The sequence below is a fragment of the Lissotriton helveticus genome, chromosome 8 (genome assembly GCF_964261635.1).
Source record: "Lissotriton helveticus chromosome 8, aLisHel1.1, whole genome shotgun sequence".
In the NCBI taxonomy this organism is placed as follows: Eukaryota; Metazoa; Chordata; class Amphibia; order Caudata; family Salamandridae; genus Lissotriton; species Lissotriton helveticus.
The window spans coordinates 376,781,959-376,795,626 of NC_136069.1; the positions used below are offsets into that span (position 1 = coordinate 376,781,959).

At 43.1% G+C, this 13,668-nt stretch overlaps 1 protein-coding gene across 7 annotated transcripts in view; it reads left to right on the forward strand.

Moving 5' to 3' along the window:
- The window catches only part of NBEA (neurobeachin), a 1,787,704-nt gene that overhangs the window by 1,555,215 nt on the left and 218,821 nt on the right, over positions 1 to 13,668 (forward strand). For all 7 annotated transcript variants that reach the window (XM_078657170.1, XM_078657173.1, XM_078657172.1 and 4 more), the window contains one exon: positions 918 to 1,058. In XM_078657170.1, coding sequence (XP_078513296.1) covers positions 918 to 1,058 — 141 coding nt within the window. The remainder of the gene's footprint in view (positions 1 to 917; positions 1,059 to 13,668) is intronic.

Here is a 13,668-nt window from a genome sequence, read left to right on the forward strand (position 1 = left end):
TATCGAAATCCCCTCCCCCTCCATCTCTTACTTGCACAGGCTGCAGCTGATGACGTATCCCAGATCCATGTTGCATTGCAGGGAAGGATATGTATTCATATAATGTACAACTATGCTGGATGAGCTCAGAGTTCACTGCCATTTTTTTGGTGTTTCCACTTTCTAACGTGCATATATTTAAGTTCTCCGAGTTAGATCATCAGCAGAAGACACCACTGATCAGAAACAGAGAACAGCAGTTACTGCTCGCTCTTTCTGCAGCTCATGCACTAACTCGGAGAATTTCTAAGTTAAGTAGACCATCTAAAGGGAAGGAAAACACATACACAGCTCCCTACTGAGCCAGTGCACCTGTTAATGATAAGGTCCCTGATGTCTCATCTTTGTTTCTTGCGCCTATTATTGTAGTTCACTCCTTGGCTGTTCTGCATGGAGTTGTTTGCTGTTTATCTGCTTTTCATCCTAAATGAGTCATTATCTTAATAACCCGTGCCTCTCTTTTGTTTATAAATGTATAGAAAATAGCACATTCTACATATGTTTTGCTGCAAAAATGGCAACAGTGCCTTATAACCTGTTACATCTGTGCATCATGTCAATGTTGTGAGGCCCTCTGAAGCATGATTTGTTGGTGATACTCTTTGAGTGGTAGAGCCTCACATTTGGAGGCATTCATACATCCTTACTTCGCAAACTTTTTGTTCTTGATTGGCTATGGGCGAACAGATAGTATTTAGTTTTTCTAATTTTATATATTTCAGGAATGCTATTTTACCCTGAAAATCTTTGAGTACAAGAGTATATAAGCAAGAGGTTTCATGCATGAAGCTTCAACATTGTTAATAAGATAGGTGGATAAAAACATTCTGTGTGTTTTCTCTAACATTTAATGCGTCCATCTGTTTATTCCTCTGCAGCCTATTGGTGCTTTGAATCCAAAGCGAGCAGTCTTCTATGCAGAGCGCTATGAGACGTGGGAAGACGACCAGACCCCACCCTACCATTACAACACTCACTACTCCACAGCTACAGCAACATTGTGTTGGCTCGTTCGGATTGTAAGTAGTCACCTATAGAACTCTTGTGAACTTATTTTTAAGTGGACAGCTATGTAATGTATATAGAATTAAGAGCACTTGGCCATTAGCATGTACACCCAAATGAGGATCCCTGAAGGAGCTATAATGAGGGCAAAAGTAGTGTATTCCTCAGGTTCTAGGATTAGCATTGCCCTTGAGCCATCATCGAAAGCGTTCCATCTGTGTTTCAGAGAAAGACATCGAAAAGTACTCCTTCTGCTAGTTTTACATAGCTAAAGTAGTTGCTGGATAACACACCCACAACCCTTCTGTGATTGAGAGGACAATATCTCTGTTCAATCAGGACCCTAGTAACTGTGCTTTCTCCCCTAAATTGATATTGTAAGAAATGTGGTACCGCCACAATTTGCTACTGGTATACAGTGGTAAGTCCCTAGTATGTGGTACTAAGCACCCAGGCATAGGTATTACGGGGTCTCCAATGGACTGTAGCATGTACTATGCCACGCATGGGAGTCCACTCAAAATGTGACTACAGGTCTGCCATTGCAGCGTGTGTGAGTTGGTGCTTGCACCTCTCACGACAGATATAAGTTACCTTATATCTGAGCTCATTGCACTTAAAACCTATAAGACACTCCTAAGGCAAGCTCTTCAGTCCTGAGGGCAGGGTGCTTGATAATAAGTGTGAAGGTGCCCCTGCATGAGCAAGGCACCCCTACAAACCCTGAGTCGATTCTCCAGGCTTTGAAAGTTGGGCCACGCATTTTAATACATATAATGGACATCAGACATTAGGAGAAGTCTAACTATATAGTGGCTACACTGAATCTGGTCATGTTTGATATCAAACGTCTTTGAATCATACCCCAGCAAGATTCCAGTGTTGGAAGTATGATCCTATGTACTGGGGGGGGCTGTATTCACAATAACAGCCTTGCAGGGTCTGCCAGCAAGCTAGTGCTAATGCCAACCACAGACACGAAGTCGTTTTATATAAACACTCTGAGGGTCTTTTTCATTTAACTTACACTACAGATTAAACTGGTAAAACAAGCTGCTTAACACTCCTTCAAGCTAAGCCTGACGGCTGCTTTCCACAGCTACCACTCTGAGAGGTTTCTATGGTTATTAAAGACAACTAAAACCACCATAAGGGTAGCCTGGATTTGTGCAAGGTGCAGCACTTGAATAAGTCTGCACCATATACCAAGCCAGCCTCCTACAGTAAGACACAAGCAACCCCAAATTAACCTGTGCTCAACTCTCTCGCAGCTTCGCACAAAAGCAGTCAGGCTTAACTTAGAGACAATATGTGAAGTATTTATGCAGCACTTCCAACAGTAATAAAGATAAAATACAGAACAAGAAAAGTCCCTCACCAATTCAGAAAAATAGAATAAAATGTAATATATTTTTGACACCAAAATGACAATAATCCAATCAGTAGAACCGAAGATTTGCACATTTAAAGATGCAAGTAAAAGTACTGACTAGAAGCACAAAGCACCAAGTGGCCAGACTGGGACAAAGTCACAAGTTCAGGACGACTGCAATGGAGCATGGGACCAATAAAGGGGATAATTTAGGCCCGCTGAACAGGAGTACCTTGAATCTTGATTGCAGAGTGTTGCGAGATTCCGCATCGAGGATGCATTGCGCAGCAGCGGTTCCGAGCAGCTGCGAGGCTGCAATGTGAAACCCTGCATCAAAGCTGTGTCACGCACCTGCGGTTCTGAAGTGGCTGTGAAGCGATGCATTGTGCTGTGTCGGTTCTGCTCACAGGGCAGCAACTAGGATAGCAGAGCACCTTCAGAACTATTTCCAAGTGGTCTAGGACTGGAGTAGCACCACTTGGGGGGGGGGGGCAGGGGTAGGACTCACAGCAGACAGAGTACAGGTGCTGGGTTCAGGGTTGGTTAAAACCTTTTCTGTCCCAGAGGCTCTGATCAGGAGGCCAGCCAACTAGACCTTGGAGTCACTTTGGTGTGGTGGTCCTGGGTTCAAGATGCAGATCCAATCCTTTCACTCAGGCAAAATGGCAAAAGGCAACAGGACAACAGAGTAGCAGTACTTCCTACAGAGCAGTACAGCAGTCCTTCGTTGTCTTGCACAGCTCCAGAGATGTACTGAAGAGTTGTGTTTGAGAGGCCAACATTTATACCTGGTGCTCACTTTGAAGTAGAAGAAGGTCCTGCAGGTTTCCACCCCTGTAAGTGCTTGGAATTTCCTGTCTTCCTGCCCTGGCCGCACCATATCTGAGGTCACAATAGACTAGTGTCAAACATTTTGCGAGTGTGTTCAGTCAGAACCTTTGTGATGTCAAGTGTGGTAGATGACAGCTCCTCCATTTTATCAAGTGAGAGATGGCCCATCCCGTCAGCACCTCTGCTGCTTTGTCTTACTATCTGGGAGCAATACACAAAGACCAACTGTCAGCTATACTTAGCCATGTGACCCAGGATACAGGCAGCATCACCAAATTGTTAGGATAAGAAAATGCCACCTTTCTAATTGTGGCATTTTCAGAATTGTGACTTAAAATTGACTTTACCATTAAAGTAATCTTTAAATTGCTCTTCTTTAGACACCAAACACGATATTCCTACCTGCTCCCAATTGAAAGTTATCATTTATTAAACATAATAAGTTAACCCAATGTTATCCTATGTGAGGGGTAGGCATTACAGTAGTGGAAAACAAATGCATGAGTTTTTGACTACCAGGAAATTTAAAACCTAAAAGCGCATGTCCAATTTTTTAAAATAAAGTGCACCCTGTCCTTTGGATAGGTTATAGTCATACTTGGGGGTGCTTCATGTGCATTAAAAAGTAAGGTTTGTGCCTAGCAAAATGTTTATTTTACCAGGTTGAAATGGTGGTTTAAACTGCACTCACAGGCCGCAATGGCAGGCCTGAAAAATGATTAAGAGGCTACTTAAGTGGGTGGCGCAATCAGTGTCACAGTCCCGCAAGTAACATTTAATTTGCAGGCCCTGGATACATTTCGTACCACTTCACTAGGGACTTGCAAGTAAACTAACTGTGCTAATTGGGTGTAAGGCAATGTTACCATGTTTTAGGGAGAGAACACAAGCACTTTAGCACTGGTTAGCAGTGGCAAAGTGCACAATCTTAAAAGCCAACAAAAACGGAGTAAAAAAACACGAGGGTCAAGGCAAACAGTTTGGGGATAACCCTGCTGAAACGGCCAAACCCAACACAAGTATGTTGCCCAGCAAACTTCCTTGCCCTGGCAGACAGCATTAGATGGTGTGCTACAAAAGGTGTCCTCAAGGGCTGTCGAGCCAAACTGATTCCTGAGCTGCTTTTATAAATATTTCGAGGAAACCCATCAAGAGGTATTTCTAATTTCTGTGTAGAGCAAGACAGAGTACCACATTTCCACATGTACCATGGTGGTCTCTCTTTTGTTTATTCTTGGTCTTAAATATCACCAGAGGCACGTTTTAATATTTATGAAGCTTTAATGTGGTTAGATTTTTTGACAACACAAAATGTGGGCCCAGATGATGATGAATGCCGTGTACCGCGCAAACGTGTTGCCTTGGCCAAGAGTTACTTGCTGTTGCTTCAGCCCTCGGCTGTTCAGCAACTGTGATAATTAGTCTGCCCTTGAATGTTTATCTTGTTTCTTTCTCTTAATTGTGTCTGTGTGTGTGGGGGGAGGGGGGACAAGGTGGGAGCCCTGTGACTGATGGTCTGTTTTAGTGCTCATGAAGGAGTCATGGCCCTCTTATGCAGTTTTCAGCCTTGACGTCCTACAGATTCTATTCACACATGCTTGGCTTTCTAATTCAACATTTTCAATTTTCTGGGCAGATCCATCTGAGAGATCTGCAGAAAACCGAAAAGCACTGTCTGCTGATGAATGCATGCACGCGCAATGGGATGCGTGGTAAATCGAAATCCACTGGGGCTACAGCTGGAAGTACCAAATTCGTTTTGATGCAATATTGAGGCCAGGAATAGCATGATATAGAAACCACTTTATGGTTGAATCTTCTTAGTCTAAGTGGGTTTAAGCTTTCGCGTGTTTCTGTCCAGTAGCTAATGTGACATGGCAGCTATATATACTCTTATGATTACATTAGCAATATTTTGTTTTCCGCATTGCCTTCCAGCAAAGTGCTTTTTCTCTGCTGCATTAAAAAGTAGCAAGTATTGAATGATGTCAGAGAGGAATGTGCTGAAAATCTTTATTATGTTCTCTACATAGGCTCGTTTTGTTCCTTGATCGTAGAGCGAAATCGCACATTACAATGAATGTTACAAAAATCCCAATTTCTGCACTAAATATCTTCCGAATTAGTTAACAAACCGGCCTGAATGTGACGCCTCCTGAATGATGGAAGAAACAAATACGTTTCAGGCTCAGTACATAAGCAGCTTATAAAATTCCAGATAATTCAAATACTCGAAAGGCTGTGTAAGCAGCACTGCCTTTTTACCTCCATTGGCTTTGTTCTTAATCCTGGCTCTGTGCTGAACCGAAAAGAACCAGATGGTTTTTTTTGCATAAGTAACAGATTCATCTTTTATTAGCAAGAAAAACATGAATTGATCTAAATTGAAATGTATTACAGAGGATGAGTCATTAGGTGGATTCGTCCTCCTAAAAAGCTAATAAGTTGGCGACCTTTTTGAAAATCTTGTAAATCAATTGTGGGGGGGGTGGATCAATTGTCCTGCTAACCTGGGTTTTCAGGTCGCTGGGATGTCCCTTGGTAAAAAACCCTCATACACGTGAGTGGGTATTTTTGTGGGTAGCGGTATATCTTGGTTCTCCGCTATTGCACTCTCGTGTCTGCATAATCACAGGGTTAGTTGGTATGCATCCTCCACCAGGAGGTTGTAACCCGAGGTTAAAAGCAGTAGTGTCCAGTGATAAATGGTGTGAGTGATATTTAAAATAACTCGGACAGCCGGGGTAAATATTTATTATTCCGGATTCGAGTTAAAACAAGAAAATGTTGGTTGATATGCGTGGGGAGAATTGTTAGGATTCGCACGCTATCTATTTTCGTTAGATTAAAAGGTCGACTAGTTTCAGCCCTAGTTGCCTGGGGGGTCGACGGGCTTTCTTCAGGACCAGGTGAGAGATGTGTAGTAAAGTGACATATTAGTCCTCTGCTGGGTGAAGGTCAATGTTGTGCCTGTAAATACAAATGATAAGGGTGACCTCGGTGAGGGTAGTGGGACTATTATACAGTTGGTTTGTGGGATTAAAATACTTGTTTGCTCACCATATACTGCTGGCAGCTTCCACATACTCGTGACTCTGGCAACCAAACTATTGTTGTCTATCTCATTTGTGGTCGGGCTGGTTGAAAGCTAGACTAGCAAAAGGGCTAACACACGGTTCATTTTAGGCTTAAAGGGTTAAGTGCCGATCATGTATCTACGAGGTGTTGATAATAGTATACATGTGTGATTATTGTGACTTTCACAACTATCGCATTCATACTTAACGTACCTTTGCGCACTCTGTTCTGCGCTTCCTCGGGTGACAGGGAGTCTTGGGGATTGGGCTCCTTCTAAAAGTAGTAATGGTGAGGGGTAACAAGTTAGTAGGCGGGGGTGTACTTATCTGTCGGTACCATTGGACCTCCACTCTCGATGTTACCTGTAGCTCCACGCTTCCCACACTACTTGTGCTGACTCTGCCGTCCTGTACCCGGTAGCATTAGATTGCTTCCGGGGTTGTTTATACACCTTGTGTGGGTGTAGAGAGGGAAAACAGACTCTGTAGCTAGGGGCTTTTGACTGGTTAGACAGGGAAAAGGTATTCTCTGACAGTTTTAATGCCCATTTTCTCAGTGAGTTCATTTTATGGCGCTTAAAAGCGTCTGTATTTATCTATTCAGGCTGGCCCACGGAATATTATCGTTCAGACCTCGCACATCAGTACCCAGTCTGTGTACCCATCTTTGTTCCTTTTCGAACAGTATTCTTTCCGCATTGTGATCTTTGGTTTTCAGGGTCTCTAGGATGATCCATTGCAGATCATTCACTGTGTGGCCTTTTTCTAAAAAATGCGTGGCCATCTTGGTTGTTGTCTTCCGACATTTGACGTTGCTGCGGTGTTCACATATCCTCTGTTTTGCTTTCCTGCAGGTCATGCCTATGTAAATTAGGCTACAGGGACATGTGATCATGTAGATTGCATGGCTGGTATTGCAATTAGTATGGTTCCTTATTGTCCATTTTAGGTGCGGGAGGAGTTGTATTTCTTTTGTGGGTCTTGTTAGTGAACAGACCGAGCAAGAACCGCATGGGAAGTGTCCCGTAACTGGTGGGAGATTCCAGAGGGTACTCTGATTCTGTATTGTGGTTAGTCTGGGTCTGGTGTGGACCAGGAGGTCTTTCAGATTGCTAGTTCGTTTATTAGCGAATCGTGGTTTGGGCCACGAAATATTGGCAGACGTCAGGATGCGCCAATGTTTGTTTATGATCTTCTTTATTTTGTTTGAGGCTGGGCTGTATGTTGTTACGCACGTGAGCTGGTCTTCTTCAGTTGTCCTACTGGTGGTTTCTAAAAGAGCCTCACGATTCTGATTTCTGGCCCTCTTTTTGCATTTCTTAATCACCTTTTGCGGATATTGTCGTGCCTCTAATTTCTTACAGAGGTCGTTGGCTTGGGTCTTGTACTCATCCGTCTTGCTACAGTTCCTCCGTAATCGGAGGAACTGGCTGTAGGGCAAATTCTCCCTTAGGGGACGTGGGTGGTAGCTGTTGAAGGACAGGAGGCTGTTTTTTGCGGTGGGTTTGAAAAAGAGGTGCATCCTGACGTGTAACCACAATACAGAATCAGAGTACCCTCTGGAATCTCCCACCAGTTACGGGACACTTCCCATGCGGTTCTTGCTCGGTCTGTTCCCTAACAAGACCCACAAAAGAAATACAACTCCTCCCGCACCTAAAATGGACAATAAGGAACCATACTAATTGCAATACCAGCCATGCAATCTACATGATCACATGTCCCTGTAACCTAATTTACATAGGCATGACCTGCAGGAAAGCAAAACAGAGGATATGTGAACACCGCAGCAACGTCAAATGTCGGAAGACAACAACCAAGATGGCCACGCATTTTTTAGAAAAAGGCCACACAGTGAATGATCTGCAATGGATCATCCTAGAGACCCTGAAAACCAAAGATCACAATGCGGAAAGAATACTGTTCGAAAAGGAACAAAGATGGGTACACAGACTGGGTACTGATGTGCGAGGTCTGAACGATAATATTCCGTGGGCCAGCCTGAATAGATAAATACAGACGCTATTAAGCGCCATAAAATGAACTCACTGAGAAAATGGGCATTAAAACTGTCAGCGAATACCTTTTCCCTGTCTAACCAGTCAAAAGCCCCTAGCTACAGAGTCTGTTTTCCCTCTCTACACCCACACAAGGTGTTTAAACAACCCCGGAAGCAATCTAATGCTACCGGGTACGGGACGGCAGAGTCAGCACAAGTAGTGCGGGAAGCGTGGAGCTACAGGTAACATCGAGAGTGGAGGTCCAATGGTACCGACAGATAAGTACACCCCCGCCTACTAACTTGTTACCCCTCACCATTACTACTTTTAGAAGGAGCCCAATCCCCAAGACTCCCTGTCACCCGAGGAAGCGCAGAACGGAGTGCGCAAAGGTACGTTAAGTATGAATGCGATAGTTGTGAAAGTCACAATAATCACACATGTATACTATTATCAACACCTCGTAGATACATGATCGGCACTTAACCCTTTAAGCCTTAAAATGAACCGTGTGTTAGCCCTTTTGCTAGTCGAGCTTTCAACCAGCCCGACCACAAATGAGATAGACAACAATAGTTTGGTTGCCAGAGTCACGAGTATGTGGAAGCTGCCAGCAGTATATGGTGAGCAAACAAGTATTTTAATCCCACAAACCAACTGTATAATAGTCCCACTACCCTCACCGAGGTCACCCTTATCATTTGTATTTACAGGCACAACATTGACCTTCACCCAGCAGAGGACTAATATGTCACTTTGCTACACATCTCTCACCTGGTCCTGAAGAAAGCCCGTCGACCCCCCAGGCAACTAGGGCTGAAACTAGTCGACCTTTTAATCTAACGAAAATAGATAGCGTGAGAATCCTAACAATTCTCCCCACGCATATCAACCAACATTTTCTTGTTTTAACTCTAATCCGGAATAATAAATATTTACCCCGGCTGTCCGAGTTATTTTAAATATCACTCACACCATTTATCACTGGACACTACTGCTTTTAACCTCGGGTTACAACCTCCTGGTGGAGGATGCATACCAACTAACCCTGTGATTATGCAGACACGAGAGTGCAATAGCGGAGAACCAAGATATACCGCTACCCACAAAAATACCCACTCACGTGTATGAGGGTTTTTTACCAAGGGACATCCCAGCGACCTGAAAACCCAGGTTAGCAGGACAAGTGATCCAACCCCCCCCCCACAATTGATTTACAAGATTACTGTTCTAAGGAAAGTGGTTGGATCCAACATTTTTCCTTCTCCCCACCCCATGATTTACGAGACCTTTTTGAAAAGGCAGAATGCTGGGCACAGTTTGAGATTTACTGTGATATAAACCCACTTCGCTCTTGCTTGGAAAAACATGTGCAGTGACTCAGTTTATCAAATCTAACTGGCACTGTAAAGTTGGCATACATGTTTTAAAATGTTTTTACTGGTATAAAGTTGAAGCCTTTGGGTAATCAAGTGCCCATCTTCTTTCAACATACAGTATTTTGAGTTTTTTGTATCATCCACAAAAGATCTGTTTTTGTGTTTCCTTTGCCAAATTTGGTGAGGTTGAGGTCCAGTTAAAGGCGCAATGGAAGAGCATTGCATATTCTATTGTTTTTCTTGCATGCTCAGAATTGTTTAATTGTAATCTTGGATTACTTTGATTTTGCCCACTGTGATGCAGTTTAATGATCACTTAAGTCTTTTTTCTCCTGGCCAGCTAGTGATTGTTCCGTTTCTTCTCAGATTAAGGGTGGCAAGATGTTGAAAACCAAGAACCGGGACATTCACAAACTTAGGAGTTAGGCTACCATTTTTCATATTTCGATGTGCACAGAATGACTTAGTTGACAGTGCTGAACAACATAGAAAACACCAGCAGTGTGGCACAAAGAGGAATTAAACACAACTTGCTTTCTACTGGGGTCTATTTGCTAATTCTGCACTACAACACATAAATACTTGCTTCTCCCTATGTTCAGTCAACCTTGTCTGGAAACCACGACATGGGCTAAATTTAATTTGCTGTGGCAGATGGTGGAAAATGAAGACTGCACCTGCATATGCCTGGTCACCCTACCCAGTACAGACCTCCTCACATATTAAACAGTAGCGTGAGATTTGATTACGATGCACATTCCACAACTTGTCATTGATACGTATGCGCATTTGAACCAAGACTCCTTATTGAATGAATCTATCAATCAATCAATCATTCAGAGCATTTGTAAAGTGCGCTACTCTCCTGAGAGGGTCTCAAGGCGCTTGGGGTGGGGGGGTTGCTGCCTACTGCTCGGATAGCCAGGTCTTGAGTAGTCTTCTGAAGGTTAGCAGGTCCTGTGTCTGCTGTAGGAGGATGGGGAGGGTGTTCCAGGTCTTGGCGGCGATGTGGGAGAACGATCTGCCGCCGGAGGTCGTTCTTTGGATGCGGGGGACGGTGGCGAGGTCGGCATAGCTGGCGGTTGGGGGTGCAGAGGTGAGTCATCTGTTGAGGTATGCTTGGCCGGTGGTGTGGAGTGCCTTGTGTGCGTGGGTGAGGAGCTTGAAGGTGATCCTCTTGTTGACGGGAAGCCAGTGCAGGTCTCCCAGGTAGGGTGTGATGTTGCTGCGGCGGCGAGGGATGTCGAGGATCAGGCGTGCAGAGGCGTTCTGAATGCATTGTAGTCGTTTCAGGAGTTTGGCCGAGACTCCTGCGTAGAGGGTGTTTCCGTAGTCCAGCCTGCTGCTGACGAGGGCCTCAGACCATGCAGCTTGTGAGCGTAAATGGCGTTTCCGTAGTCCAGCCTGCTGCTGACGAGGGACTCAGAGCATGCAGCTTGTGAGCGAATAACTAGGGTGACTGTCTGATTTTCTATAGCTGATGCACGTAGGCCTGCGCTTGTTACACTCTTATAACTACTGAAAATGTGTCTTGAGCAAGGGACTCCAAAGGGTAATTAAATTGATTTCCAGTTCATTAATAATCATTATTAAGCTAGGTAATACCAAAGTAATTTACAGCGCTTTCATCTCAACATGGCTACATAAGGATGAGTCCCCCTCAATGGCTATTTTAAATATAATCTGTATTGTTATTAATGAATACAGCAAATTAGCTGCAGCGGCCTAATTTTGTTGCCACTGCACAATAGGTATCATATTGACATTCATCTAGACAGGGGTTCCGTGCTTGGTGCACATGTACCAAAACATAGTGTATAATATGTGGCGTGTCGCCATAGGGGAGCTTGAGACAATGAGGTATGTGCATATCACTAGACCAGTACTTAGTTTGAGCCGGAGGTTTCTGGTGCTCGGCACCAGCTCTTAATTGTCAACAGCGGCGCTGCTGACAGTCTGCCACACGGTAGCACTGTCTGGCTAATTTAGAGATGGTCACAACCTCAATTAATTATTAATTCAATATACATTAAAAATGACTATTAACTGCTGCCCAAGCCATTCTAATTGCATTGGGGGCTTGAAATAGCCCGACTTGTCACACTTGTAAGAATGTTATGGCATTGGCAGCATGGCAGGGGCAATATGTGGTGCAAGCTGAAGTTGCCTCCTGACGACAGCCATGCCACTTATTTTTCGACAAATTAAGAACTGCACTAGACCCTCAAAATAACAAATAACTTAGGCTTGAATCCCCAGTTTCTTTTCAATTTCGATTACTTCTAAACACTTCAGGTGTAATTATGCTGATTAATGAGCATATAACAACATTATTATTTTCCAATGATGAGACACACATGGGGGAGTATGGGTCTAGTTGTGAATGTAGAAACCATGTATTGGCAGTGACCCACTATTCACTCCGCCGAGATAAACAGGATTAAGTTACAGTAACCTTTACTCACCTGCGGTACAGTGGCCTGAGCAACAAGGCAACACTTAAAGCAAACGTTGATGGTGTGCATGGCAAGGTAAATCGATTACAGTTTGAAATAAAGAACTTACAGTCCATACACCGAGTTTTAGTAAAAAACTGACAACTACTAAGGAAAATGAGATAATGATAAGGAAGAATGGATAGGAGTTCAGTCGATATAGGCAAAATAAAAATAGCGGGAATAAACATTTAGTGGAAAAGATGTTGCTTTCCAAATTAATGGAAACCCAGTAATAATGAACTAATGTCCCCCAAAAATATTATGGTTAAAAAGTAATATTATATACTCAGTTCTTTATGTATTTATTTTTAATTTTCAACGACTGAACCTAATAGATAAAAATGCTCTTTACAGAAATGAACTAAAGTCCAAGTAACATTTTAATAGGCTTAAGAGCATAAACAGGGTAGTAAGAACTTGCAAATGCTTGTTTGTAAGCATTGTTTAAAAAACATTATTTCAAAACATAGAAGGAAAAGTAAATACATATCTTAAGATATTTCAAATCTGAAAACTAATTTCAATGTTATCAATCTTTAGAAATGGCCTGGAATATGTTTCAAATACTTTTCAATCAATAAAGTCTGAACATTGTTTAAAAAAGAAAAACTAAATGTCTGAATTTAAAACAAAAACCTTGCCACAGTCTAATATACTTTCCACAGGGCTCAGAACCGAAACAAAAGCTCCAGCCATTTGGTCCTCTGTAGTAGCTCAGGCAGCAGAGTTATGTGACTCTAGGGGAAGAGCCATCTCCAGTTAAGCCATGCAGAGTACACTGTCTGCCTCAAAGAACCACTAATTGGGTTCAGCAGCCAGTCATTTCCCTAGCACCATAAAAACCTTTGCCTACCAAAGCCCGCACTTAAAAGAAATACGTGGAATGCAGGTGATAACATAAAAACAAACCTTAAAGTTTGGTGTTTAGTCTTACCCTGAAAAAAATGTGCCTGTTGAGGGGCTTTAAAAGACAATCTGGTGGGGACGCTGTACAACACAGAGAGCATGAGGCAAGTATTTGAGTAGAAATCAGCAAACAAGGGAGAGAGCAAGAAAACACATGCTTTTCGGTGGAGTGCTCGCGGTCACATAGAAAGTAGTGCATACAATTCTTGACCAGAAACCACCTGGCACATGTATTGATGTGGACCCACGAGATCTGGTAGCACTAATGAGTTGTTCAGAAATAGCAACCCAAAAGTAGAAGTTACATGTGGGTCCAACCTCAGAACGTGTCATAAAGGGGCTAAACGCTGCTCAGACACTCTTTGGCAGGGACTCTTGGCCACCCATGCTCATCTTTTATAAAGACATTTGAGTGATCTCCAAGTCGAATTCCAAATGAACTTGAGGTTCAGGGAGTTAAAGAACAATTCAGACTTACATTTAGTCTGCAGTATATTTGTATTGATGTGGCTTTCTGTTTTTACCTGTTCCTCTGAAGTCTTCAGACCGGTGTCCATTGAC